The sequence below is a fragment of the Muntiacus reevesi genome, chromosome 3 (assembly GCF_963930625.1).
Source record: "Muntiacus reevesi chromosome 3, mMunRee1.1, whole genome shotgun sequence".
Classification (NCBI taxonomy): Eukaryota; Metazoa; Chordata; class Mammalia; order Artiodactyla; family Cervidae; genus Muntiacus; species Muntiacus reevesi.
In genome coordinates this window covers 5,298,547-5,326,042 of record NC_089251.1, presented here as the reverse complement: position 1 = coordinate 5,326,042, position 27,496 = coordinate 5,298,547, and the positions used below count along the sequence as shown (strand labels likewise).

Below are 27,496 nucleotides of genomic sequence, written 5' to 3'. Positions count from 1 at the left end.
GACCTTTTTAAAAGCTGTAGTAGTTGGAGATTTGTTTATCTATGAGCTGATAATTTTATAATGTACAGGGGTTATTCCAAGCACAAAGGTGGTTTATTAGGATGTGTGTCTTTCAGTTCTGGACGTTCTGTGGATTGGTACATATGAATTCACGATAGTATATGCCGCAGCGGATGGGACCTTGGAAACGGCTCCAGATGTGGTGATGGCTCTGCTCCCAGTACGTGTGTGAAAGGGGTGTCTTGATTATTTGAGAATTATAGAAGTCTTCTAATAAAGTTAGAGGCTCTAGACTTCACCCTCCTTTCCTTACTGGCCGTGGCACCACTTGAGGTGTGAGATTTTAGCGCTGCACTAGGGGCCTGAGGACCAGCATGGTGGTGTCCACTTAGAACACATTCTATTGTTGAGTCACGTGGTTAAAAAATCCTAAAACTTTACGTTGCAAACTGTGAGTTGTGATAGGTGTTAATCTGATGAAGACATTTTAGAAAAGCAAGAAAATACCTTGATTTTCAAAATTCATTCACTTAGTCAGCAACTGAACAACAGTGTGTCAATATGCAGTGGTATCATTTTTAATCTTTGCCAATCTGATATGAGAAAAAAGTGCTTCGTTTTTATTAACTCGTTTGGGTTCCTGACAATATCAAATTTTAAAAATAAGTTTGTTAAAGTGCCTTGTTTCAAGATTAAGATTTTCTATTCCCAGGGATAATATTAACACTAGCTTTGCTGAGTACCATTTATGTTCCGTGTACTAGATTAGAAACTTTCTACATATCCTTTCATATCTCACTTAAAGCAGCCTTTGAGGTAGATTTTTAGGTCCATCATCTGTTGTTGCTGTTCAGTCTCTGAGTTGTGTCTGACTCTGCGACTGCTTGGACTGCAGCACACCAGGCTTCCCTGTCCTTCACCATCTCCTGGAGCTTGCTCAAACTCATGTCCGTTGAGTCGGTGATGCCATCCAACCATCTAACCCTCTGATGTCCCCTTCTCCTGCCTTTGATCTTTCCCAGCATGAGGGTCTTTTCTAGTGAGTTGGCTCTTGGCATCAGTTGGCCAGAGTATTGGAGCTTCAACTTCAGCATCAGTTCCTCCAATGAATATTCAGGTTTGATTTCCTTTAGGTGTAGGTCCATCATACATAGGAGAAAACATTGTCAGAGAAGTTTAGTAATCTATCCATGCTGAAGTGACAGAGAAGTTTGAATTCAGTTTGGTCCATGGCCAGTGTTTCCATTCTTCATATTGCTCAGTGTTGTCTTTATGGTGTCTCTCTGTATTTTCTTTTTTTTAGTATATTTTCTCATAAAACTTAAAGGATTTTATCTTTTGAGATTCTTAACTTTGTAGAATTAAAGAAAAATCACCCATGAGATTTTTTTTTTTCTCATTCTGTTCAATGTAGAAAAAAGAGGAAAAGCACCCTGAGGTGTTTGTGAACTTCATGGAGCCCTGTTATGGCAGCTGTACCGAGAGGCAGCATCATTACTACCTCAGCTACATTGAAGAGTGGTGAGCTGTGGACCAGGGAGGGCACACCTGAGTCACTTGGTCCTGCTTGTTCTGTTTTGTCTCCTCTCTGTCAGAGAGGGGAATAGAGGTTGGAGGTGCCCTAAACGTATGCTTAGCTCATGTTGGATAATGCCTTTCTGACTACTACATCTGTTTCCCCAGTCTTGAATTATATAGCTCAAATACACGCTAAACTTAAAAATCCCATTTTTCTCAATAACTCCACTGATGACAAGAAAATACGGATATTTAAGGAACACATTAAAAGTTTCCCTCTGAGCTGAAGTGTCCCGTTGAAAGATGGATTACTTGAAACAAACCTTCTCTTCCTTCAGTTAGGTTGTTCTCTCCACAGGGTGGTATATTTATTGGGATCTGAGTTGATTCTGTAGTGTCTCTCCTTTGTCTTAAGTTAGGAGACAGTTGGCTGAGTCTCCAGGCCTCTGACCTATGGACTAAATAAAAAGTAAAGCTTTACGTCCAAAATCTTCTTACATTCAACGAGGTAGAAAAGCTTGCCTTTCTCCTTGACATCTAGAGGAAAGCTTTGTAGGTGTCACCACTGACTCAAGTCAAGCTACAGCTATTGCTGTTTGAACTTAATGGTCTTCCGGTTTTGTTCTTTGAAGGGATTTAGTGCTGGCAGCATCCGCAGCTTCCACAGAAGTTGGCATCCTCGCGAGACAGAGCAGCCAGGTAACGTTCCTCTTTTGTCACTTTCATGTGATGATGTTCTGAGAGGGATTTTGGAGGGGTTTAACCTGAGGTTAAGATTTAGATGATGTCACACTCCTTTTATTGAGTTTCTAGATGAGAGCACAGCTTAAAAAAGCTGTGGACCAAATGGCTTGAATATTGTGTTGGACAGACTTAGGTGTTGAATTTAGCAGTTCCTTCATTGTTATCTGAAGCCCTCTGTTTATTTCCACCCTCCATGAATACATCATAACCATAGTCGTAATCAAATGTATTCCAATAGGAATGTACCTGGGTGTGTAGGAGGCTTTTTCTGCTTTGTTCTGTTTAACTGTCTTTATTTTCCCCTTATTACTTGAATCTGCCTCTTCTGTTCAGTTAACTATAACCCATCCTTGATTATGGAAGAGAGGCATGCAAGTCAAACCAAACTGTGACTCTTCAGAAATACTTTGTTTGGAAAACCACCAGAAAGCTGAAAGCATCTGTGTAGACAAGCCCCTATCTCCCTCCCTCTGTGCTCCTCGCAGGCCGAAGCGGGCTGTGGTCGTCATGATGCGCCACCCTTAATGTGTAGAGTGACTGCACAGGAGACACAGCTCCTCAGCCGGAAACTTTCTTTTTTAAAAGTCTGCCTGGAGTTTGAAAACGTTCTGTGCATCCAATGCACAGGTACATGTGCCTCTTCAACCAGTCAGCATTTATCCATCCTTCTCAGAGTGGCAAGGTGGCCCACCATAAGTGCTTAGCTCTCAGAGTCCAGCACTCTTGAGTGCTGCTCTTGGATTAACTTCAGTAACAATCTCCTGATAGCACAAGTATTTTATGTATTCACACATTAAAAAACACTTTGATTTTTGCTTTTTATCATAGTAATTTATGTTCATGGTTGAAAAGTCAAGTAGTGGAAAAGGGCTTATACGTGAAAAATCAGCCCTTCCTGTTCTGTCCTGGTCTGTCCTGTTCTGTAAAAGAGACCATTTTTAACTTGTGGTCTCTCTGTCTCAGTGGTTACCTCCTTATCCCAAAATAATACTCTATTGCATCACTGGTTATTGATCGTTAACTTTAAATTATTGGCCATTACGGCAAATGAGGATTTAGCTCACATGTGACCTTCAGACTCCCCCGTCCTTCCTTTCAATAGGATTAAAGCACTGTTTTAGTCTCTTCTACTTGTTATCTTTGAACTTTAAGTGATCATTTTTTACTTTCAATTCTTATGCTTTTACCATGTACCATCTCTTATGATCTACCGAGCTGTACCATCTCAGTACCCACCCTTGCCTTGAGACAGCTGTTGTGACCTGCATCTCATATTCCACAAAATCAAAGCTGATATTGGTTGTATTTTGCCCTGTAGTGATTAGAAAGCCTTCTTTGTTTTGTGTATTGTTATATTGCTGATTGTTTTTCAAAGTTGGAACCCATTTCGTTTACTAATGTTATTGTGAATGTGACTGTTCACTTCATGCCTGAGGCTTGGACCACGATTATGTTTTCTTTCCTGAACAGTTTTTTTGTTTTTCTGTTTCTCGTTGATCATTATTCCTCCTTTGATTCATGCTGCCCGGTTTTGGTCAGCATTGAAAGTTAGACAAAATGTCTGTGATTTTTAAAAACCAGGAGTCATTTGTTGTAGGGCACAGATCCCACTCAAGCAAACATGAGCCAAAGGGGAGTTTGTTGGAAAGATACGGTGGTTTCTCAAGGAATCCAGTGGCAGGAAAATTGACCAGTGTGAGGAAGTGCACTGATAACTAGGAAGGCAAGAACTGAGGTCACCTTCTGTCTCTGTGGTCAAGTGAGCACGGGGCACCTGGCGGCTTTCTGGGCTGTGTGCTCACCACCACAGTCATTGTCCCCTGGCACTCCTGGTCCCCATCCAGGTTCCTCAGGGCAGCTGCTGACTGGCTCCATGCAGCCGTTAGATGGTCCCACTGTGTTAGGAGTCCGCTTGGATGTGGTAGAAGACACGTCAGAGAACGTTCGTGATAGTGATATTTGTTCACCAGACAGGAGCTTTGTACACCAGGAACAGATAGAAAGACTTGGAAAAGGAACCCCTTGCTTCCTTGGGGGGTTCATAGCTTTTAGACTATGTTTCCAGATTTTAGAGTCCCAGAGAAAGCAATACTAAACCAAGTGAGTTCCCTTTTTCTCCTCTCCTATTTGAACAGTGCTGGAGAAAGCTCTAACCTACATGGTATCTTCTTCTACTTGTTCTTTTTTCCAGAATAGTTGGGAATCTTGGCTGTTGGAGGATTCTAGTCGAGCTGAACTGCCTGTGACAGACAAGAGTGATGATTCCTTGCCCATGGGAGTTGCCATAGATTACACTAACCAAGTGGAAATCACCATCAGTAAGTATAGTCTGACATAGCTAAGCTACGTGCAGAAATAGTCTTCTTCCCATCATGGTTAGTATTCAAATCCAGGTCTACATTTTCACGATAGAACTTGCTCTGCCGTGCGCTTTTCACTTGTCGTGGCATGTCTCTGTGTGAAGAGTGAGACAGAGCGCACTGTACCACACTCATCTGATTTGAGTGGATATTCATTGACCAAGCACATACTCTGTGTATCTGTGTATCAGGTGTCTGTGTATGTAAGAATATGGCTAAAATACAGAACACCAACTTCATAGCCTTGTTTCTTTGCCCCTTCCGATTTCCCAGGGCCTCCCTAGCAGGTGGTGTATCCCAATACTTGGTTCGATGGCTTGGATAAGAAAATGGAGGCCTCAAGCACCGACTTCCAAATGGGGCCTGAGCTTGTGCTCTGAGTCTGTCTTTTCCCCTGCTGAGTCTTGGCGGGGCTGCAGTCCTGTGAAATGTGAAAGTGAGAAAAGACATATTCTTTCTGACAGATCTAGAGAACAAGCTAGTGGTTACGAGTGGGGAGAGGGACGTGGGGAGGAGGACTACAGGAGTGGAGGACTGGGCAGTACAAACTGTTGGGTGTGAGGCAGACCACAGGGAGCTAGTGTACGTAGCCAGTGTCTGGTAGTAACTGTAAATGGAGTGTAACCTTTAAAAATTGTATTAAAAATTAAGAGAATTAAACAAAAAAAAGAGCCAAGGAGACAATATAGTGAAAAGGCAGCGGGAAGGAATGGAAAAAAAATTTACAAAGCATATATCTGATAAGGATTGTTACCCAAAATATATAAGGAACCCATGCAACTCAATAGCAAAACAAAATAGATAACCTGATTAGGAAATGGGCAGAGGACCTGAATAGACATTTTTCCAAAGAAAGCATACGGATGGCCAACGTATATGGAAAGGTGCTCGGCATTGCTAATTACCAGCATAGGGGACTCTGCTCAATACTCTGTAATGATGAAATGGGAAAACGATCCAAAAAAGTGGGTGTGTGTATATACGTGTGTGTGTGTGTGTATGACTGATTCACTTTGCCATACAGCAGAAACTAATGCAACGTTGTAAATCAGCTATGCTTCAATAAAAACTTTTTAAAAAGTTTTCACCACACACTCAAAATGGTAACTACATGAGCTGATCAATGTGTTTATTAGCTTGACTGTGGTAGCCATTTCACAGTATGTGTGTCCTTCAAATCATGTTATATACATCTTAAGTACATAGCAATTTTTATTTGTCAGTTTTATATGAATAAAACTGGGACTGTATATATATATATATTTTAAAAGGCATATACTATGTGCCTCATTTTAGAGAGGTATCCGCGTCAGGCACCACTGAGTTCCCTTGTCCTTTCCCTGACCAGGCTGTTTGGTCTGATTCGCTCAGTTACTTTTGATTCTCACGAAGACTTAATTGACAAAATACATGCTTATCATTCAACTGTGAAGGACTATAAAGTAACTGGACTCACTTTTCTGTGTCCTTCAGTGTGATTTCCCCAAGAGTCTCTGTCATTTTTCCTGGAGGCTCCTGTATTGGTTGGGGGAATGCTGAACCTGTCTCCCTGACACTGGGACACACATAAAAATCAGAGCTTTGGGAGAGTCAGAGCCATTACGCAACTGCTGGTGTTTCTGTGTGCAGCTGACAGTACACTGGCCGTCTGATCACAGCTCTGCTTTAAAGAGCCGGTTCATAAACGCCGTTTAGATCCAAATCAGAGCGAATCAACTGCAGCTTGAATACAGATGAGTCCAGTGAAACCCCTTGCACTTCAGGCTGTCTTCACCTCCTGCGCCTGGGCCCTTCCATTGTCTTGGCTCTTCTATTACCTTGGTTTTCTTTTTTAACAGATGAGGAGAAGACTCTTCCACCTGCTCCAGTGCTTATGTTACTTTCAACAGATGGTGTGCTTTGTCCTTTTTACATGATCAATCAGAATCCTGGCGTAAGGTCCCTCCTCAGGACACCAGAGCGGCTCTCACTGGAAGGAGAGCGGCAACCCAAGTCATCAGGTGCGTGCCTCCACTGCCCCCCCACCCCGGTTGTGGCCGAGAGGGGGTCCTGCAGGCTCGAACAGGAGTGTCTGCTGGGATGAATGCTGTGAGGTCTCAAAGTGCCATCGTTGTCAGCCGGTGTCTCTTCAAGGCAGGACCAGTCTTCCCCTTGAACACATGCACATACTTGCTGTCTCACCCCCAAGCTTTATTCACCAACCTTTACTTTAGAGAAAAAGGAAGCTCAACCCGATGGATCCTGTTAGGTAATTTACTGACAGTACCCTGTTGTAAGACCCCATATTATATGATCTGAAACCCAACATGTTTAATGTGAGAAATTGGTTAAGTGACTGTACATCCATACAGTGAAATGCCATATAACAGTTAAAAATGTTATATTTATTAACAGGGAAAGGGCAAAACATGCCATCAAAGAGTACTACGATTCCTTTTTTTATGAGAAAAATATATACATTAAAAAATGAATTGTAAGATACTAAAATGTAGATAGTAACCACTGCTGGGTGGTGAGAACATGGAAATTTTCTTTTATCTTTGTATTTAATTTTCTTTAGTTCCTCCCCCCGCACATGCCACCCCCCCCCCGCCCCCCCCAAGGTATCGCTTAAGTAATACATGCTTATTGGAGGAAAATTGAAAAAGACAAAAGCACTTTAGAGCCCATTAGTCATCAAGCAATAGCCAGTCAACATTTTGGTACATATCCTTTATGTCCATAAATGCATACATATAAATGCCAGTCTGCATTTTCAGCATTTTCTCAGTGACAGTGACCTGTGAGAACAAAACAAACTTTTTAGAAGGGCATTGTTTCATATTTTGGAATTTCACTAGTATTTCTCTTTTTGAATTCTGTGAGTATATAACTAGTAAGCTTTTTCTCTTCTAACACAGTTTGTAAAGCTCATAGTATAACCAGTTCTATATCTGGTAAGAAGCATGTGGACCAGTGGGTTTGGGTATGGTTGAGAACACTTAAGGGTGTCTTAGCACACTGCTTCCCAGTGCAGAGTGAATTGTACATCATAAATAGAGCCGCTTGGATACTTGGGCTCCTGTCAGCTGTCAGTGTGACCCCAAGTAATATACTAGGTGCCTTGCATAGACTGTCAGTGCTGTTATGTTGGGAAACCTCCTCACCACAGTGTATGCTCGTGAGTGGTTTCCTTCCATTTAAGTAGTCCTGAGTCCCCTGAACTCCCTACACCCAGTTTCTGGGTCCATATATAATAAGCAGTATGCCCTGTAAAGTCAGGAGCCTGGGGAATGATGTTTGTATCTTTTTCTTTCCTTTTTTTTTTTACTTGCTTATTTGACTGCATCAGCTCTTTATTGTGGCATATGAAATCTTCTGTTGCAGCCCACAGTCTCTCTAGTTGAGACACACGGGCTTAGTTACTCTGTAGTATATGAGATCTTAATTCCCCAATCAGGGATTGAACCTGCACCCCTGCATTGCAAGGCGGGTTCGTTACTACTGAACCACCAGGAAAGCCCCAGGAAGTATTAATAGATGTACTTGTATTTCATATTTTCAAAGAAGTGAACATTTACTTGGGGTTCTCTGTTTTCAGAAAGTGGCATTTTTATGTGTTAAATCACTTCAGTCATGTCCGACTCTTTGAGACGCTATAGACTGTAGCCCACCAGGCTTCTCTGTCCTTGGGGATGCTCCAGGCAAGAATACTGGAGTGGGTTGCTCTGCCCTCCTGCAGGGGGTCTTTCCCAACCCAGGAATCAAACCCCGCATCTCTTATGTCTCCTGCATTGGCAGTGGATTCCTTACCACTAGCGCCACCTGGGAAGCTGAGCATTTTCATGGTTGTGTCCTAAGTATTTCATTCTTTTACATACAGTGAGGATAAACTATCATCTCTGACAGTTTGAAAGAATGAAGATCTATAATGTTTTGATTGAAAAATACTGCTTTCTTAGTTATTTGGAGAATAATTTTGGAGAATTTAGAGAATAAGCTTGTTTATAGAAAGTTTGGAAAATAGAAAAAATTTTAAACTTGCCTTTTATGGTATTCTCTTCCAGTGTTTTTTCATAAACATCTTCCTTCATAGTTGTGATCATATTATATACATAGTTGATGTGCAGTTCTTTTATTTAAATTTTAAGTGTTTTCCAGGTTCTTATGCAATTCTTATGATTTATTTAAGGATGTTTAATATTCTGTTGAATATATTTTACCATTGGGTTGTATTAAATATCTTTTTCATTTTTTAAGTTACTTCATAGGTATTATTCTTAGAATTGGGATTACAAGGTCCATTTTTTATGATTTTTTTGAGATTTAATACTAAAATGTTTTCTTGAAAATTGCTAAATTAGGTACCTGGTAACAAAAAGTTTCAGATTTATTTTACCCTTTCACACCCAGATGGTTATATGTATTTATATTTTGATAATTTAGAGAACCAAAGTATGTCTCATTTTTGTTTCTTTGACTAGAGAGAATGTGTATATTTTCTTCCTGTGAGTTAGATTCCCAGAATTTATCTGTTAAAGTCTCAGGACTTCCCTGGTATTCCAGTGGTTGGGACTCTGTGCTTCCAATACAGGAGGTGTGGGTTCGATCCCTGGTGAGGGAACTAAGATCTCACATGCTTCGAGGCATGGCCAAAAAATTTAAGAAATAAATAAATGAAAAATTTAAAGTCCCCAAGATTTTTGTTGTTGCTTTTCTATTTTTGTTTTTTCATGTTGATTAATTTTTGCCTGCACCAGGTCTGCATTGCTGCATGGGGTTTTTTCCAGTTGTGGTGAACAGGGGCTGCTCTTTAGTTACACAATGCACAGGCTTCTCATTGTGGTGACTTCTTTTGTTGTGGAGCCCAGACTGTAGGGCACCAGGGCTTCAGTAGTTGTGGCACATGGGGTTAGTTGCCCCAAGGAGTGTGGAATCCTCCCAGACTAGGGATCGAACCCGTTTGCCCAGCACTGGCAGGTGAACTTAACCACTGGACCATCAGAGAACTCCTCAAAAAGTTTTTTAAAATCTCAATTTTTATTTAAAAAATAAAACATATTACTTGTCATCTGCAGATTTTTTTCAGCATACCTTTTGGTTGTATGCCTATTTTTGTACTTAGTCAAATCTTTACCTTTTGTGATTTTGGGGGTCACTTTTAGGTTTATCAGGTTGTTAGGCACTTGGACTTAATTCACTTTTTGCTGCCTTTGTTTTGAGATATAGTTATATATATCCTTTTGTATATCTCAAAACAAAGGCGATATATCTTTGATTAAACTGGAGTTGTTTTAGTGACTATTAAGAGGCGTAGGTCTGAGTTAAAGTTTTTTCCTGATAATAAAATATTGCAGAGTGACTTACTTTTCACTGTGACATCGAGAAGTGTGTTTTTTCTTTATTACTCAAGTCGGTGTTTATGAAATCATGTTAGTCTAATGTCTTTCTGTATTTTCTTTTTCCTTCAAAGTTTTAGATATCTTGCCATACGGAATGTTTGCTATGGAAAGTTCAGCATCAGCTCTCATTTCCTCTCCCCACTCCTTTTGGAATGAGGACCAATTATTTCTGGCTTCATTCTTCCACCAGCCCTTTCCCACTTGCTTTCTGTGATGTGGACCTCCACTGTCATGGCGTTAACTTGTCTCTTCCTTTTTCCTCCCTGTGTTTCATTGCAGGAAGTATTCCTACTACCCCCACCTCCCCTCAGGCCCCTCAGAAGCTTGACGTGCCAGCCGCTGCAGCTCCTGCCTCTGTTCTGCCTTCATCACAGGCCGCCCCCACCTCCACCTTCTCTTTGCCTTCTGCTGTGTTCTCCTTTGGTTCTTCATCCTTGAAGTCCTCTGGTTCTGTCCCTGGGGAGGCTCCTCCGAGTTCCAGTGGCTCTGACGGTGCCAAAGCAGCCCTGGCCTCTGGTGCATCGCCCTTCTCTTTTGCTCCTCCTTCTCAAGCCTCCCTGGCGCCCACGCCTGTGGCCTCTCCCATGACTCCCTCAGCTGCTTCGTTCTCCTTTGGATCATCGGGTTTTAAGCCTACCCTGGAAAGCACACCAATGCCAAGTGTGTCAGCTCCAAACGTGGGAATGAAGCCCACCTTCCCACCGTCAGCTCCCGCAGTCAAGGTCAACCTTGGCGAAAAGTAAGTAACACTTCAAGTTTGACAGGTAGAAATACCGCTTGTTTTTCACTTACATGTGGGATCGTAGTTCCCTGATCAGGGATCTAAGTTCCCCGCATTGGAAGGCAGATTCGTAACCACTGGACCACCAGGGAAGTCCTACGTGTATCTTATTTTTTCACTTCTGTACCTGCTTGTTTTGTTCTCACCACCAGAATATAAGCCTCTTGAGAGAAGTATCCCTTTATACTTTGTAACCTTTTGCATAATTGCCATTGAGTGTAAATACTACCAGCTTCCCCCTCCACTCTTCTGTATTCTCCCCTGTTACTGTGGAGGGGATGCCAGCTGCTATCATTGTTGATATTAAATTGTCATGCAGCTGCTTCATTCTGAAGGTTGCCTAGTATTCCATTGTGTAACAGCATGATTTATTTCACTAGTCATCTGATGCTGTATACCTATATTGTTTACAGACATTTGATCTTTTAGGTGAAACTTACTTCCCCTTCCTAGTAGACCGTCAGCATCCCAGAGATGGTGACCTGCTTTCATCTTCCATTCTCCTTCCCTAGAGATGATTATCCCACGAGTCCTCAGAAATTTCCTTGACAAAGGGAGGGTACTAAACTCTCCACAGTCCAATTGAGTCCCACCTTCTTTTTTCACTCAGCCTGATAGGATAGACAGTAAATGTTTTATATCATGATAAACTTAGTTTTGTTATCATGTTAAATATGTATTTGATATTTTCATTTCAAGTAAGCAGATGATTAATGTTTCCATGCAGCCTTCACCTTTTGTAAGAAATAGCTAAACATTTGCACTTCTTGAAGGCAGAAGAGTCTAGGAAGTTACCTTTTGATGATCACTCATGACTGTTGAGAACAATCCCACAGCAGCAGGCTATTCTGATCCACTCGGGCTGCCGTTTTCAGGTTCACAGCTGCAGCCACCTCGGCTCCTGTTCACAACTCACAGAGCACACCCTCGATGCTGCCCTTCTCCTCGGCCTCCAAGCCAGCTTCCTCTGGACCTCTCAGCCACCCCACGCCCCTCTCAGCATCATCCAGTTCCTTGTCATCCAAGTCCTCAGTCACTCCATCGGCATCAGGTATGATTTTAAGCAAACAGCTTCAAAGCTCAGTCCCAAATTCCCAGATTAGCATTTCTCCAAGTTATTTAAAAATCCTAGCCAACATAGCTGGACTGGACTCCTTTTTCTTGCTTCCTGTAACTCACACTGAAGTCCAATGGCTTTTGTACTCCGGTTTGGAAAGATTCATAATGGCTTCAGTGCTTGTCTCTCTTTTGTGGGGCATTTATCTTCACGCAGAGCTTGCCCTCCATGGAGGTCAGTCACTAAGCAAGTCTTGAAGACACATAGATGATAAGGAACCTGCAGTGGCTTTCTGCTTATTTCCTCTGGTGACTGTCCTGGATTTTCACACAGCCCTACCATAAGCAGATATTTAAAATAAAGGTTGTGATAGTGGTTATATCCAAGTTGAAGTGCATTATACAGCTCCATGAGCAATTGTACCCAGACTGTCTTTTTTCTTCTTTCAAACCTCAGAAAGACTGCATATTATAATCTGAATACCACTCCTTTCCCTGAAAGTCAACATTGTGATCTACTTCCTTTCTGTCTTTCTTTCTTTTTAAAATATGAATTTATAGTTGGTGATCTTGGGTTTCTTTTTCTTTTTTTTAAAAGAATTAACCTGACCTAAAGAATTAACAAGCCTTTCGTTTTTTCATATCTCTTTACAGTTTAGGGTAGAAGAAATGTACCACACCGCACGTACACTTTCTCCCTGTCTGCTGCTCACCACCCACATCTCCCTACTGCCATTGCCGTTATTTAATTCTTAACAGTTTGATGGCTCCTGGATCGTTGGGTTGTACTCTAGACCCACTGGGGGAGTCCCCTCCCTCACTGTTTAATCAGGTTCTCTGGAGATGAGGCTTGGGTACAAGTTTTTGGTGTATTTGTTTTTTAAAAGTTCCTAGGTGGTTCTCATGTGCAACAGACTTGTCCTAGAGGATTCTAGGAGGGTCCTGAAGGCCCTGTGAGTTCTTCCTAGGTGATGGGAATTGTTGTTCTCATGGTCTTTAAACTTTGTCCCCAGTTCACAAAGGTCATCAGGCGCCTCTTGAGGATTAGGGATGGGCTGAGTGGACAACCTCCTGGTCCTGCACACCAGTGCACATACCTATTATCAGAAACATTCCAGTTTTACCTGCTTTACAAGGGAACTTCCTGTTTTACAATGTTATATGTGTTTTTTAGGTATTTGGAAACTGTGAATATCTCTTGATAACCAAGATCATAAATGGGGACCAGGGAGTGAAAAACTTCTTTTATTAGATTTAAGGAAAGGATATTCATGGTGGAAAAATAATGGGAATGAATACTGTTTATTTTGACTGACTTCTTGTTCTTACAGGGCGAGCTGCTCAGGGCAGTCCAAATCCAGTGCCCTCAATGGTCCAGAAATCACCTCGGATAACCCCTCCAGTGACTAAGTCAGGCTCTCCTCAGGTATGTTTAAACTCAGCCTGCAATACTGTGTTTATTAGTTTACTGCCCCAAACATACATGTTTATGAAGGGGGTTTTTTGGGGGGTTTTAGAATTCATACCTTTGAAAAAGTATTTCGGACTGTGTGATAGGAAGTACCGAAGTGGGAGCTATGAATGTAATGTTTGCTCATAAAAGCCATTTAACGCAACCCTAGAATCTTAGGGTTGTTTTCTCTGCTGATTCCTGAGCGTATCCATGCTATGTTCCATTTGTGGAATCCTATTCATGTCTGAAGACTGTAGTATAGCACCTGATTTTTTTTTGTCATTCCCAAAGTATCAAGAAATCTCCCACTGCCCTCTTTTTTTCTGCCTTTCCATTATGACTTGGTTTATTTTATTTAATTTTTTACTAACATAGAGTACACATAGGGGGAAGGAGGACACATATCCACCTGGGTGAATTGTCACCAGCTGAGTACACCTAGGTAACCAACACCCAGAACAAGAAACAGATCATACTGGGGTCCCAGAGTCCCCCTCCTGTGAGCCCTTCTAGACACTACCCCTACCAAAGGGGTCTCACTGTCATGATTTCTAATAGCATAGCTTAGTTTAGCCTGTGAGTACCTTCTGTGAAATGGAATGACACAGTGTACATTCTTGTATCTGGCTGTTTTGCTCAGTGTTATGTCTGTGAGATTTTTCCATGTCGTCATTGCTGTCTGGAATTCACTGGCGACTATCACTACAAGTTTCATCCCACCCTTGACTGACACTTGAGTAGTTTCCAGGTTGAAGTCGTTGTGAATCGTGTTGTTATGACCACTCCAATTGACATCTTTGGGTGAATATGTGTATGCATTTCTAGGAGTGGAATTGTTAGGTCATAGAATATGCATATATTCCTTCTTAGTACATTCCCACCAAGCGTATTTGAGTTCAGCTGCACATCCTCACTAGTCTTAGTAGTTTACATTTTTATTGTTGTTGTATTTTATGGTTTTAATTAGTATTTCCCTGATGACTAGTAAAATTGAGCTTTTTTTCATCTGACTATCTTCTTTTCTATGGTGTCTGTACAAGTATTCTACCTATTTTTCCATTGGGTTGTTTTTTTCTTATTGACTTGTAAGAGTTCATTCCTTATTGGATATGCATATACATGTGTAAACACATGTATGTAATGCAAATAGTTTCTCACTCTCTGAATTGCCTTTACCTTCCCTTAAGGTGTCTTTTGATGACAAGTTCTTAATTTTAATGTAATTTAATTATTTTTTTAAGATGTGTACTTTTTGTGTTGTTTTGAAAATAAGTTCCTGTTCCAAGGTCAAAAAGATATTTTCCTAAAAGTTTTGTTATTTTGCTTATAATATTAGATCTATAGTCTATCATCTGAGTTTATTTTTATAGTTTAAAGAAAATTTTTTTGGAGAAGGAAATGGCAACCCACTCCAGTATTCTTGCCTGGAAAAGTCCATGGACAGAGGAGCCTTGCAGGCTGAAGTCCATGGGATTACATGACTGAGCATGTGTGCACGAGGGTAGAGGGAGATGGGTTGGTAGCAATAAAGTGGTAGAACTAAAAAAAGGAAAATTTTTTGTCCATTTCCTGCTTGACTACTTGAGTGCCCTCAGAGCAGGAGTCGTGTCTCTTTCTTCCGTCTCTCCCAGCCTGCTGCCCTCCCTGCCCCAGCACATGGCCGTACAGTGAATGCCCGGTTTTCAGCCGGAGCTTTTGGCATAGTACGTGGCGCGTGGCCTTCACTAACGCCACTGTTCTGCCGAATGCTTATGCAGTCTAAAACTCTTCTATATGTTCATTGGTGTAGGTAACAGACCACCTGAAGGTCCTCTCAAGCAGAATTCTTTTCTTTTTTTTCCATTATTTATTTATTTGGTTGTGTTGGATCTTAGTTGTAGCATATGAACTCTTAAGTTGGGTCTTATGGGATCTAACTCTCTGACCAGGGATCAAACCCAGGCCCCCTGCATTGGGAGCACAGAGTCTTAACCACTGGACCACCAAGGAAGTCCCAAAGCAGAATTCTTGACCTCTGTCTTCCAGGAACCTGTCCCTGTTCTGGTAGCCCCATCTCAAAAAGCAGACTAACCTGGCAGTTTGCTCCAGCCCCTGATCCGGAAGTCATCTGAATTCCTCTCTGTAATAGCTCCTGTCCTGGTCCATACTAGCAGAGGTCTTGCCAGCTTTGCTCTGTGATGTGTTATTTGTCATAAATCCACATCTCTGTCCCTGCTGATACCGAATTTCAGGCCATTACCATCTGTACCCTCAGTAGCCTCCTGACCACTGTTTCTTCTCCTACCTGTCACTGTCTTCCATGCTCTATTGAATAGCAGGAGGAATCTTCTAATATCGTAAATCAAAGAATAGTTTCAACTCTCCTAAAACTTCACTAATAGTTTTCCATCACAATAAAATCCAGACTCCTTGGTATAGTCTTACATGACCTCCCTCTGCCTGCCCCCAACTCTCTCCCTGACTTCATGTGACCACATTCACTTTTGCCCCTAACTTGCCAAAGTCTTTTCTGCACTTGCTTTTCTCGCTGCCTGGAGGTGCTTACCTAAACTTGCTGTAGCTTTCTCCCTTACTTCATATCTCAGTGCAGAGACAGTGCTCAATGAAGGCTTTTGGGCCATCTCATCTGAAGCAGTGTTTTAACTTTCATTCTCTCTATATGTTCCCGTTCGTTTTTTTCACATCACTTATCACTTGCTGCAATTACTTAAGACTGGCTTACTTCTTATGTCTTGTCCCAGTGGAAGGTGAGTTCTGTGAGAGTAGGGACCTTATCTGCCTTGTTTACCTCCATCTCCACTGTCTAGAAATGCCTTATACCAAGAAGGCACTCAGCAAATACGGGTTCAAAAGACTGAATGGTGGAACGGTAACAGTATTGTGAGAGTGCTACACCTATGACAGACACTGAGCCACCTATTCTAGGAAGCCATTGCTTGTAGCATCTTGCTTGGGCTATGGGATGCGCTTTTAAACCTTTGCCTTTCATTTCAGCCAAAATCACTTCAGCCTCCTGTTACAGAAAAGCAGGGACATCAGTGGAAAGAGTCAGATCCTGTGATGGCCGGAATTGGGGAGGAGGTAAATTTGTTCCTGCAGATTTTTTCCAGAAATAGCTCTGATGGTGAGACTTGAATGGCTCTGGGTGCTGACTCCTATGTGACTATTTTATTCTGGCATTGAGCCTTGGTGTGTCCTGGGAGTCCGTGCTATTAGCGGGCCCAGGAGCCGTGACAGGACTGCCACACCATTCAGACTGAGTCATCTCCTCATTTGTGGCCTCGACAGATTGCTCACTTTCAGAAGGAGCTGGAAGAGTTGAAAGCCCGAACGTCCAAAGCCTGTTTCCAGGTGGGCACATCTGAGGAAATGAAGATGCTGCGAACAGAATCAGATGACCTACACACCTTTCTCTTGGAGATTAAAGAGACCACAGAGGTTTGTATTTTTGATACTCTTCCTAAGTTAAACATTGTCATCCTGATATTCCGTGGGTGTATATATTTTTTCTCTTAAAGGACCACTGGTAGTGTTTTTTATGTGGATGAGTGGTTTACCCAGGAGTACCTGACTTCAAACCCTACCTTTTGTTTTAGTCACTAAGTCGTGTCCGACTCTTTGTGACCCTATGGACCATAGCTCGCCAGGCTCTTTGGTCCATGCAGTTTCACATGGATACTGGACAATAAACTATGTGACATTGCGCAAGTTATTCTAACAGCTCTATGTTTTAGTTTTTTCATGTGGAAAATGGAATAGTAAGTACTTTGTATCCCATTGACACAAGGCATTCCATTAAAGTTTATTCTAGTTGTTAGTTTAGGTATATTTGAAAATTTACTAGCTTTTTTTCTTGGTATAAAAGCAAACTTTAATGAAGATATTGTGGGTCATTTATAGGAGAAAACTTACTGTCTTTTATAGTCAATTGTTAGGTTATAAAGTGTTAAGTTTAAGAAAAAAGCAGGATACTCAAGAGCGTACACAATATAAAAGTAACAAATGTTGGCTGTTCACTGTATTATTTACTGTGTTACTTTTTTTCCAGCTGCGCAGGGTCTTAGTTATGGCATGTGGGATCTAGTTCCCCAACCAGGGATCAAACCCAGGGCCCAGCATTAAGAGCTCTTAGCCACTAGACCACCAGGGGAGACCCCTGTGTTTCTATTATTACTCCATACTATGTGCCAGGCGTCTCAATATTATCTCAATGAATCTTCACAGCTTTTCTATGTGGTAGGCACTATTATTCTTTGTTTTGCAAGAACAGGAAACCTAGGCTTAGAGAGATGAAGTGTTTTCCCAAAGTCACCCAGTTACTGAGTGATAGTGCCAGGATCCCAATTCAGATTGCCTGACTCCAGAGTTCTGGTCTTTAATATCGCACTTGGAGATAGGAAAGTTCTCAAGGGTGGGGGAGGGATAAATTGGGAATTTGGGATTAAGAGATACATACTCTCTATATCATAGATAGACCACAAGGACCTACCATATAGCACAGGGACCTGTATTCAATATCTTGTATTAATAATAACCCATAATGGAAAAGAATCTGAAAAAGAATTATATGTGTATGTGTATATGTATGTAAAACTGAATCACTTTGCTGTACATTTGAAACATTTTAAGTCAACTATACTTTAATAAAAATTTTAAAAGTTAAATAAAAGAGAATTCTCCAAGGTTTTAGCAGTGATCATCTTTATTTACTTATTTTTTTATTCTTTATTTTTCGACTGCACCCTGCAGCATGCAGGATCTTAGTTCCCTGACCAGGGATTGAACCCACAGCCTTGGCAGTGAAAACACCAAGCCCTTCCTTACCACTGAACTACCAGAGAAATCCCAGTGATCATCTTTAGACGGAAGGATTACCAGTATTTTTATTTTTATTTCCTGAGTTTCTGATCATTAAAGTTGTATTTTTTTAATGAGAACGGAAAAAAAAAAAAAAAAAAAGAATGTTAGTATCTTTCTTTCCAAGCAGTGAAATTCACTTTTGGCTCTGTTCAGATGTTCATCTGAGAAGCACCACCTTGATCTAGCAAGAAAGGTTTATTTCTCAGAAACACCACTTTTGTATCAGCCCATCCTTGTACCTTTTCTAGTCTCTTCATGGAGATATAAGTACTCTGAAGACAACTTTACTGGAGGGCTTTGCTGGTGTCGAAGAAGCCAGAGAACAGAATGAGAGGAACCGTGACTCCGCGTATCTGCACTTGCTTTACAAGAGGCCGCTGGACCCCAGGAGTGAAGCTCAACTCCAGGTAGGAGAACCTCGCCAGAGCTGCCAAAAACAGACACCTAGACGGGCACACTCTGGAAGGTCTGGGTTTGCATGACTCCCTGGACAAAGTTGTTCATTTCCTCTGAGTGCTAACCCACTTCATATATACCTTCTTGACTGCAACAAAGAAAACGACACTTTCCCCTTGAGGTTTTTTTGGATCAACAAAAAGATAATTTTTAATTAAATCTTAGGCTTGGTAGAAAGTAGCTGTTGAAAAAGATACATTTAGAAATCAAATCAGGAATAATAATTATTAATGTAACAGCTGTTCATTGGGCGTCAAGTGCTCTGAGAGGTGTTTTTAATACAGTATTTCTAGTCTTCAGAACCTGCTGCTGTGCTTGGTGAGGTTACTGGTCCCATTAGTCACTCCACTCAGGTGGAGTGCCGTGGGCCAGGGTGCTTGCCCGAGATCATGATGTTGCTGGTCAGAGTGGGATCAGAATCGAAGCTTCCACCTGCCAGACTCCTTCCTGTAACTGTTGGTAGTTACTTTTCTCATTAATTCATAACTATTCCTTTGGCTAAAAATCTGGTTTTTGTTTTCATCTTTCAGTGTAGTCAAAGTTGTGTCACAGCTTTAGGTGAGGATCCTCTCCCACCACCTCGAGTTTGCCTAGAATCTGGTAGGAGAGGCTGCAGGGGCAGCAGAGCTGGTCGTCCTCCCCAGGTCATCCTCACATGAGGGTCTATGAGTGTGATGAACCCCCTCCTGCCTCACAGGCTCTCTGTTTCTGCCATTTCCATGCCACACCTGGTAAACTTACTGACAGCAGGAAATGAAAGTGGCTTCTCCTTCCGGAAAGGTTGAAACCCCAGTTGTGTCCTTCCGCCCCTGGGGTGTTTCTCAAAGTGTCCTTCTCTTAGGGATGGTAACTCATTTAGCAGAGAGTGCCAGCTGCCTGCCTCCCTCTTGTCAAATCACAGGCCCCTGTGTTGCATCTGATTACGCTTTCTTCCCACATGCCTTTTCAGTTCTTGCTCTGTATCCAAGCTAAAAGAATACAGCTTTGGGGGAACACTTTGCCCATGCAAGGAAAATAATTTTCTTTTTTCACAGTGCGAAGTAGACAATAATAGCTAGCATTTATTGAATGCATACGATATACCAAAAAAGGATAAGGGAGATAGAGACACTGGAACTATTTAAGTCTCACCACTAGTCAGTGCTGGACCTTGGAGCCTGGGTGGTCTGTCTCAGAGCTTGTCCTCTTCAACACTTCACTGCAGCTGGAGTAGCAGCGGAAGGATGAACATGAAAGTAGAATGTAGGACGGTTTGCCATGGGATTGCAAATGGGAGAAATATTTGTGCTAGGCCTTAAAAGAAAAGGTGTTGTTTTCCTGGTAAGCAAAGTTGGGAGGGCATTCAGAAGAAAGAGCATGAGTTCATGCAGAGATGTGGTCACATTTGAAGTGTCCACAGTAAAGGGCCTCCCTGTAGTCACGGAGTACTGAGTTGAAATTTGTATTTGATGCTAAGGTTACTGCTGCTTCCTAGAATCAGCCTGACCCTCTTTTAAGTGACATTGTCATCTTTAGTTAGGGCACATACCCTTGTCCAAGAATAATTTTGAAAATACAGTTAAACACAATACAATATTGGTACAGATGTAAAACTATTTCCCCATGTATAGCACTTCATCTCCATTTGTATACATGTTTAATGAAATGCTTCATTTTCATTAGTGGAGTGCTCTATTTTAATTTTTGAGAATTAAGTTATGATGCTATAAAGGTTAACACTAGATCAGAATTTAAAGAAAATTATTGCAGGCCTAAAATGAATTAATAGGTAAGACTTTTAATAAAGGTAAATTCCATTTCTAGTACTGATACTATTCTTTGTTTTTGAGAAATGACTTTTTCCCCACTGGTGAGATGGCTTATGTGTTCTATTCTATGACTAGATGGATAGGTGCAAAATTATTTTCAGTGCTGTTTTGTAGGATAATTTTGTCTGTATTACAGTTAATTTCATGGGTGGGAGAGCAAAATCTAAATGGGTGTACTATTGGAGTAGCAGAGTACAGTGGAAAATTCCTAGGCCATGTGGAGATACTTTACAAGAGCTGAAAAATGAGATCTAAGCCAGAACATTGGTTCCCCAGAGGCCCTGGGCTGACACACCCTTTCTGTTTCCCTTTTCTTAACACTATCTCTCTGTCACACACTTTAAAAGGCTGGGTTTCTCTACCCTAATAATTATTTGTTGTTATTTAGTTGCTAAGTTGTGTCTGACTCTTTTGTGACCCCATGGACCAGACTCCTCTGTCCGTGGGATTTTTCAGGCCAGAATGATGGAGTAGGTTGCCATTTCCTTCTCCATCTAATGGTTATATTAAAACCTGTTATGTTTTCCTTATTCCTTGTGATTCTCAGTGTAAAAAGACTTCAAAGTCATTTTAACTGTTTTGAGACACATTCCTGCAAACTACTAGAAAACTGAGTCATTTTGCCATTTCGTTTTTTCCTTATAGGAAATTCGGCGCCTTCATCAGTATGTGAAATTTGCTGTCCAAGATGTGAATGATGTTCTAGACTTGGAGTGGGATCGGCATCTGGAACAAAAGAAAAAACAAAAGTGAGCGAGCTCTCTCACCCACCATCTTGATAGTGCTGTGGTCTTTTAAAAAGATCATTTAGGAGGGTTTCTGAAAACCCTACACAAGTTCTTTCTCTTTGACACAGTCATTATACATCAAGAAGTTCTATGGAATAATAACATTGTTCACAGTAATACATAAAAGAATTTACAGCACAGTTTATGAGAGTGAAAAATTGGATTCAACCTAGTTATGCAAAAGTTAAGAGTAGCTAAATCTGACTGCATTTTTCTCTTAAACAAAATACTGTGTAACCGTTGAATCTCATATTCTCAAAAAAATCATGTTAAATATCTTTTCTGTTTTACATGAAATATACAAAATATATAATTGTGTAACTAATTATTAGGTACAGCATATAAAATATGAAAAAATTAAGACATGAAGTCATACTGGATGACCTCAGTGTAGAAGTCTAATGTAGAAAAGGCTGGTAATAAATCTATCAGAATACTCACTCACAGCTGCAAGATCAGATTCAGAGGGGTTTTTCTTTTACACTTTCCTGTATATTCCAGATTTTCTTTTGAAGGAAACATTGCTAATTAGTTTGAATAACTAAAAGGATGAGAGGAATGATAACAGATAGAGGAAAACCTTCTATTGTGATCTTCTGTCCATGGATATTTGGTTTGATGCCTTGTGTTTTCCAGAAGGAGTAGAATACAGTACATTGTGAAAGCAATAAGCTGATGTGAAAAACAGGTCAGCCCTCCAAATGGTAGATTTCTGAAACACCTACACTTGATCAGTGTGTTTAGCCTTGTAAGGAAATAAACCAGGAAATGATTTGTTTATTTGTTTACAAAACTGTGAGGTCACAGATTTAAGTAGGGCAGCCTGAGTGTTGTGTCAGGGGCAGGGCTAGAATGTGTTTAAAATTCAGTAAACAGAATTTAATACATGAGATTGTATAGCGTGGAGAAAGGCTTGTGCCCAACCCAAGGAACCTCAGAGCATAGATGTGGGAAGACAGAGGTGAAAATTGATCTTCCCAACACTGGTGGGGCAGATTCTGTGACCTGGAGCCCTTGTCCCCTGGGGCAGCTGGGCCCCTTTAGAAGAGGTTTCAGAGGGCACTCCCCTGTTGCTAAATTCATGTTCCTCCCCAAGTGAGAGAGAATGGCCTGACGTGACAGCATGAAGATGCTGCTCGGCTTGACAGTTGGAATACTCTTGTCTAATTAATACGTTGACTTTTTAAAAAGTGCATGAGGCTAACAAGAAAAGGCAGACTTTCTTCTCCTTTAACAACCCCATGGATTTTCTATTAATACTTAATGTGCCTTTTTAAAGTTTCCTTTCTACAGAGTTCTGATTCTTAAATTTATAGTTTGCTGGCACGTCTTTCTTTTAGATCCTTCTCTAAATATTATCTGGAACCCCACTGAAATGCCTTTTAAAAATTTATGTTGAACTAATGACCTTGTCACCAGAAAGAAAGGGACCATTGTCCTTTTCTCCTTTTATTTCTTTTGGGTGGGGGACCCCCTGCTGCCAAGTCATGTGCTGTCCTCTGTTTCTTGGCGGCACTCTGAAGACATGCTTTTTTTTTTAATTAATTAGTTTGGTTTTTGGCTATGCTAGGTCTTCATTGCTGCATACAGACTTTCTTTAGTTGTGGACAGTGGGAGCTACTTTCTAATTGTGCTTGGGCTTCTCATTGAGGTGGCTTCTCTTGTTGTGGAGCACAGGTTTAGTTGCTCCATGGCATGTGGAATCTTTCTGGACCAGGGATCTAACCTGTGTTCCCTGCATTGGCTGGTGGATTCTAAACAACTAGACCACCAGAAAAGTCCTTCTTGGTAACTTCTTGATGTATTTTCACTGTTAGAGTTATAGTCCTTTTTTTTTCTTTCCAGTGGAAATTTCCTTTATTTGAACCATTCTCATACAGTTCTTTCCTCCTTGCTCTAAACAGGCGCCTGCTTGTGCCAGAACGAGAGACACTGTTTAATACTCTTGCCAACAACCGTGAAATCATCAACCAACAGAGGAAGAGGCTGAATCACCTGGTGGATAGTCTCCAGCAGCTCCGACTTTACAACCAAACCTCCCAATGGAGCCTTCCCTTGGATGTTCCCTCCCAGAGCGGCACACACAGGTGTGCAGGAGAACACGTCTGTTAAAGCCACGTGTGCTCAGTAAATGAGTTGGGATGAGCAAATAAATACACAGAACAAGGTGGAATAGTCATAGAGTAGTTTAGATGTGGGTTTGAAAGTGACTTTGCTGTCTTTCATCTTTGTGATCCTGGTCAGATTCCTCACCCTCTCTGACCCTTTTTCCCTTTGCCAAAAAGTGGGGCTAACAGTAGCCTTCCCAGTAGCTCAATGGTAAAGAATCCCCCTGTCAATGCAAGAGATGCAGGTTCGATCCCTGAGTCAGGAAGACTCCCTGAAAAGGGAAATGAGAACCCACTCCAGTATTCTTGCCTGGACAATCCTATGGGCAGAGGAGCCTGGCAGGCTACAGTCCATGGGGTCACAAAAGAGTTGGACACAACTGAGCATGCATGTACACAGGGAACTAACAATATGCACCTCATGGGATTACTGGAGGGTTTAAGTCTTTAAATTACCTAGTAGTATGCCTGATGAAACAGGTCCTCGATAGATAATAGCTGATACTGTAGTCATAGCATTATTGTTTAACTGAAAAGTAACTGTCAGGATTAGGTTGATCAACTTGTCTGGAAACTCAGATCTGTCATTTTGCAAGTGTGGAGATTTTAGACCCTGCCTTAGACAATTTACCTCTAAAGTTACCAAAGTGGTAACTACCTTTAGTCTGAATGTATAGATTTTAATTGCCCTTCCTTCTAGAGCCTTGTTAGGGTTTTGTTTGCTCTGGGACTGGGATGTAACAGTGAGACTGTGATCATTTTCCCTTTGGGTTAATTCATTGTTTCGTCAGATTTTCCATTTCCTTTTCAGGATGCTCTCATCTCTTGCCTTTGTATTTAGGAGGATAATGTACCCTCACCATTACCTTGAGTCCCAATTTCTCAGGTCATAGTTGGTTCATACATAACATTGCCCTCTTTCAGTTTTGACAGTGACCTCGAAAGCCTGCGCAATGCTTTGTTGAAAACTACTCTAGAGACTCACACCAAACCGTTGCCTAAAGTACCAGGTAAATGCATTCTTCCCAGTCTTTAAACTGTTCTTTTTCATCTACTGACCTTGAAAACCAAGTTTTAAGCATTTTTGGGTTCACGAATTTCTTGCAGCTAAACTGTCCCCTGTGAAACAGGCGCAGCTGAGAAATTTCTTGGCCAAGAGGAAGACCCCACCAGTGAGATCCACTGCTCCAGGTAGAGCAAACCAGACCTGAATTTTTTGGATAAACTGAGGAGTAGATTGTGTGGGAGTAGGATGGGATTTGTATGTGTGTCTGTGTGTGTTTTCCTTTGGTTCTTAATGGGAGATAGGGGAAGTGTCTCCAGACTCTGTCATCCATCTGAATGTGGAAGTAAGAAGCAGCTTATACATAGTCAACTCAAGGTGGTGGTTTTGGCTTTTACACAGTGTTTTCCATAGTCCTCAGGCTCTGTGGCAGTGATTACCAAGGATTTGGGGGGAAGCTGAACTAGTTCCAGGGGTCCTAGCCTTTGCTTTAGCTAGAAAAACTTTATTTTTCTGATTTGTGCCGGATTTTGAGTAAGGCTGCATTTGAAAGAAGACATGCTCAGTAGGCACGCGTGACTGTTGGCCACTCTGGTGAGAAACGCAGACATAGAACACGCTGGTGGTGGTAGTTATGAATGGGCTTGCTCGGTGACTGTGTGCCGCACATTGACGTGCCTCAGGACACTGGTACAGTGCTGTCCAGTAGAACTTCCTGCCGTGGTTGTGATGTCGGATCTGTACTGTCCAGTACAGCAGTTAACCAGTGGCCATTGAGCACTTTAAAGGGGGCTGGTACAACTTAGAGGTCAAATTTTTCATTTGTTTTTCATCTAAATAACCACACATGGCTGATGGCTATTGCCGCCTAGCAGTAACCCTAGTACAACATTGGTTTTCTTTCTTTCTTTTTAATTTAAAAAATTCATTTGGCTGTGGCTGCCAGGGAAGTCCCCATGCGTGGTTTTCACTTGGAATTGTTTATATTGCATTTGAAAAAAGTGAAAGCGTTAGTTGTATTTGACTCTTTGCGCCCCCGTGAACTATATAGCCGACCAGGCTCCTCTAACCATGGAATTCTCCAGGCAAGAATACTGGAGTGGGTAGTCATTTCCTTCTCTAGGGGATCTTCCCGACCCAGGGATCAACCCTGGGTCTCCCGGATCGCAGGCGGATTCTTTTTCTCCTGTGTGAGTCACCAGGGAAGCCCATGTTGCACTCACATTGTGATACGTAAAAGCTTGTGGAGCGATGCGCCCGTAGTATCAGCAATACTTTTAAATGACTTGAGGAGAAAGCGAGGGTTTTTGTTTGGTTTTGGTGTTTCCAGTACACAGACAGTAACATGACTTCTGAAATTCATGGTAAAAAGTAACACGGCATAACGCCTTACCTTATAGTTTATGGAAGGAGGAAAACAGGGAAAGTGAGAATCGATTTTAGTGACTTTTTTTTTTTAAACTAATTTCTCATTCAAAAGAAACATTGGACTTACCTGGCATTGTTTGAGACCCTCAGGGCTGAGGATGTGATGTCTTCTCCAGTTTGTATTAGGCCTATTCTTCGAAGTTTGTTGTTGGAAAGCGGGGACCGCAAGGTGACTGCCTGTTCATCCTGCTGCAGGAGTTTGTTGCTTTTCTGAGATGGCGTTATTGCCCGTGAACTTCCTGCTTTCACACCATTGTGCATCCCGTCTCTCACCTCACAATGTTCCGCCCAACAGTCAAAATGTTCTTGTCCTATACAGCTCAGTTTTGCAAAACCCTTTTGAGCAAAGACTATCTTTATTCATGTTCAACCGCAGCTGCTTCCACTTAAAATAAGTAATAATTAAATCGCTTTACAAATTGGATATTTCTCTAGCGACAGTGAAAATTACATAGCTTTTGGACTCGAATTGTCTTAGTTGTCTTTTGTTTTGGGCTCTGTAGCCAGCCTGTCTCGGTCAGCCTTCCTGTCTCAGAGGTATTATGAAGACTTGGATGAAGCCAGCTCAACGTCATCCATTTCCCAGTCTCTGGAGAGTGAAGACACACGGACATCCTGTAAGGATGACGACTCAGTGGTCCAGGTCCCCCGGCACGCTCCCGTGGTTCGAACACCTTCCATCCAGCCCAGTCTCTTGCCCCAGGCAACTTCTTTTGCTAAATCTCACCTGATTCATGGTTCACAGGGTGTGACGGGAACTTCAAGTAAGTAAACAGTGGGATCAGAAACAATCTTTTCCCTAAGAAATTCCTAACTCATGAAGGAACTGTGGCTGGGTTTTATACTAGCACATGCAGAAGTTGTGGATTCTAGCCCATTTCTGCTAATCTTGTAGAAATTACGGACGGAGTCAAGAGATATGTTCCCCTTGAAAGTGGTTGGTAGGACACTGTGAGGAGGAGGAGGAGACGCCGCAAGGCTCATGCTGTTACGCCTTTACCGTGGAGTGCAGTGTGTGCCCTTCCGATCTCGGCTTATTTCAGCTTACAGCCATGTCCTGTCTCAGAGCTCACCAGCCATGGTGCTCATTATCTGTGGTGGCTCGCCGACAGGACCTTTGTTGGGCTGTCAGATCTTCAGCTCAGAGTGTCAGGACTTTGTAGTGAAGTGGCTCGTAAGTAAACCAACCTAGGCATGAGGTACTAGAATGGAGAGATTTGAGAGAGGAGAGCTAACCTTTGCTGTGTATGGGCATAGAAGTTATATCCCACTCAGCGTCAGAGAAAATGATCATGTAACGTATTTTCTTCAGTAGAAGTGGGCAGACAAATAGCACACAGCATCTTTGAAAGATAAAAGTGCCAACCTGTCAGTTTGCCAGTATTTTCTGTTAATGCTTAAGGATTTTAAATCTTTCCATTTCCCCTGCAACCTAACATGGAGAATTTACTTTTTAATTTTTGTGTACTCTTCTGTTCTGACCCACTGTCTCACTTAACTTTTCTTTTTCCCTCAGTGTCTACGCCTGCTAGCAAAATTATTCCCCAAGGAGCTGATAGCACCATGCTTGCAACAAAAACTGTGAAGCATGGTGCACCTGGCCCTTCCCACCCCATCTCCGCCCCCCAGGCGGCCGCCGCGGCAGCACTGAGACGGCAGATGGCCAGTCAGGCGCCAGGTAAAAGCACTGGTACAGGGGCCAGGAAACGGCGGGCCTTTCGCTGCCTTTCAGAAGACAGGACTGATGCGGGT

At 41.9% G+C, this 27,496-nt stretch overlaps 1 protein-coding gene across 4 annotated transcripts in view; it reads left to right on the top strand.

Annotated features, from left to right (window-relative positions):
* NUP214 (nucleoporin 214) overlaps positions 1-27,496 on the top strand; it is an 84,670-nt gene that overhangs the window by 7,142 nt on the left and 50,032 nt on the right. For 3 of the 4 annotated variants that reach the window (XM_065928232.1, XM_065928231.1, XM_065928230.1), the window contains exons 7-23: positions 117-220; positions 1,415-1,521; positions 2,151-2,217; positions 4,454-4,580; positions 6,461-6,622; positions 10,283-10,742; positions 11,660-11,835; positions 13,172-13,266; positions 16,288-16,374; positions 16,582-16,731; positions 18,402-18,560; positions 21,063-21,166; positions 23,110-23,292; positions 24,238-24,323; positions 24,421-24,504; positions 26,248-26,508; positions 27,261-27,422. In XM_065928232.1, coding sequence (XP_065784304.1) covers positions 117-220; positions 1,415-1,521; positions 2,151-2,217; positions 4,454-4,580; positions 6,461-6,622; positions 10,283-10,742; positions 11,660-11,835; positions 13,172-13,266; positions 16,288-16,374; positions 16,582-16,731; positions 18,402-18,560; positions 21,063-21,166; positions 23,110-23,292; positions 24,238-24,323; positions 24,421-24,504; positions 26,248-26,508; positions 27,261-27,422 — 2,574 coding nt within the window. The remainder of the gene's footprint in view (positions 1-116; positions 221-1,414; positions 1,522-2,150; positions 2,218-4,453; positions 4,581-6,460; positions 6,623-10,282; positions 10,743-11,659; positions 11,836-13,171; positions 13,267-16,287; positions 16,375-16,581; positions 16,732-18,401; positions 18,561-21,062; positions 21,167-23,109; positions 23,293-24,237; positions 24,324-24,420; positions 24,505-26,247; positions 26,509-27,260; positions 27,423-27,496) is intronic. The other variant, XM_065928233.1, reaches the window with a different exon arrangement.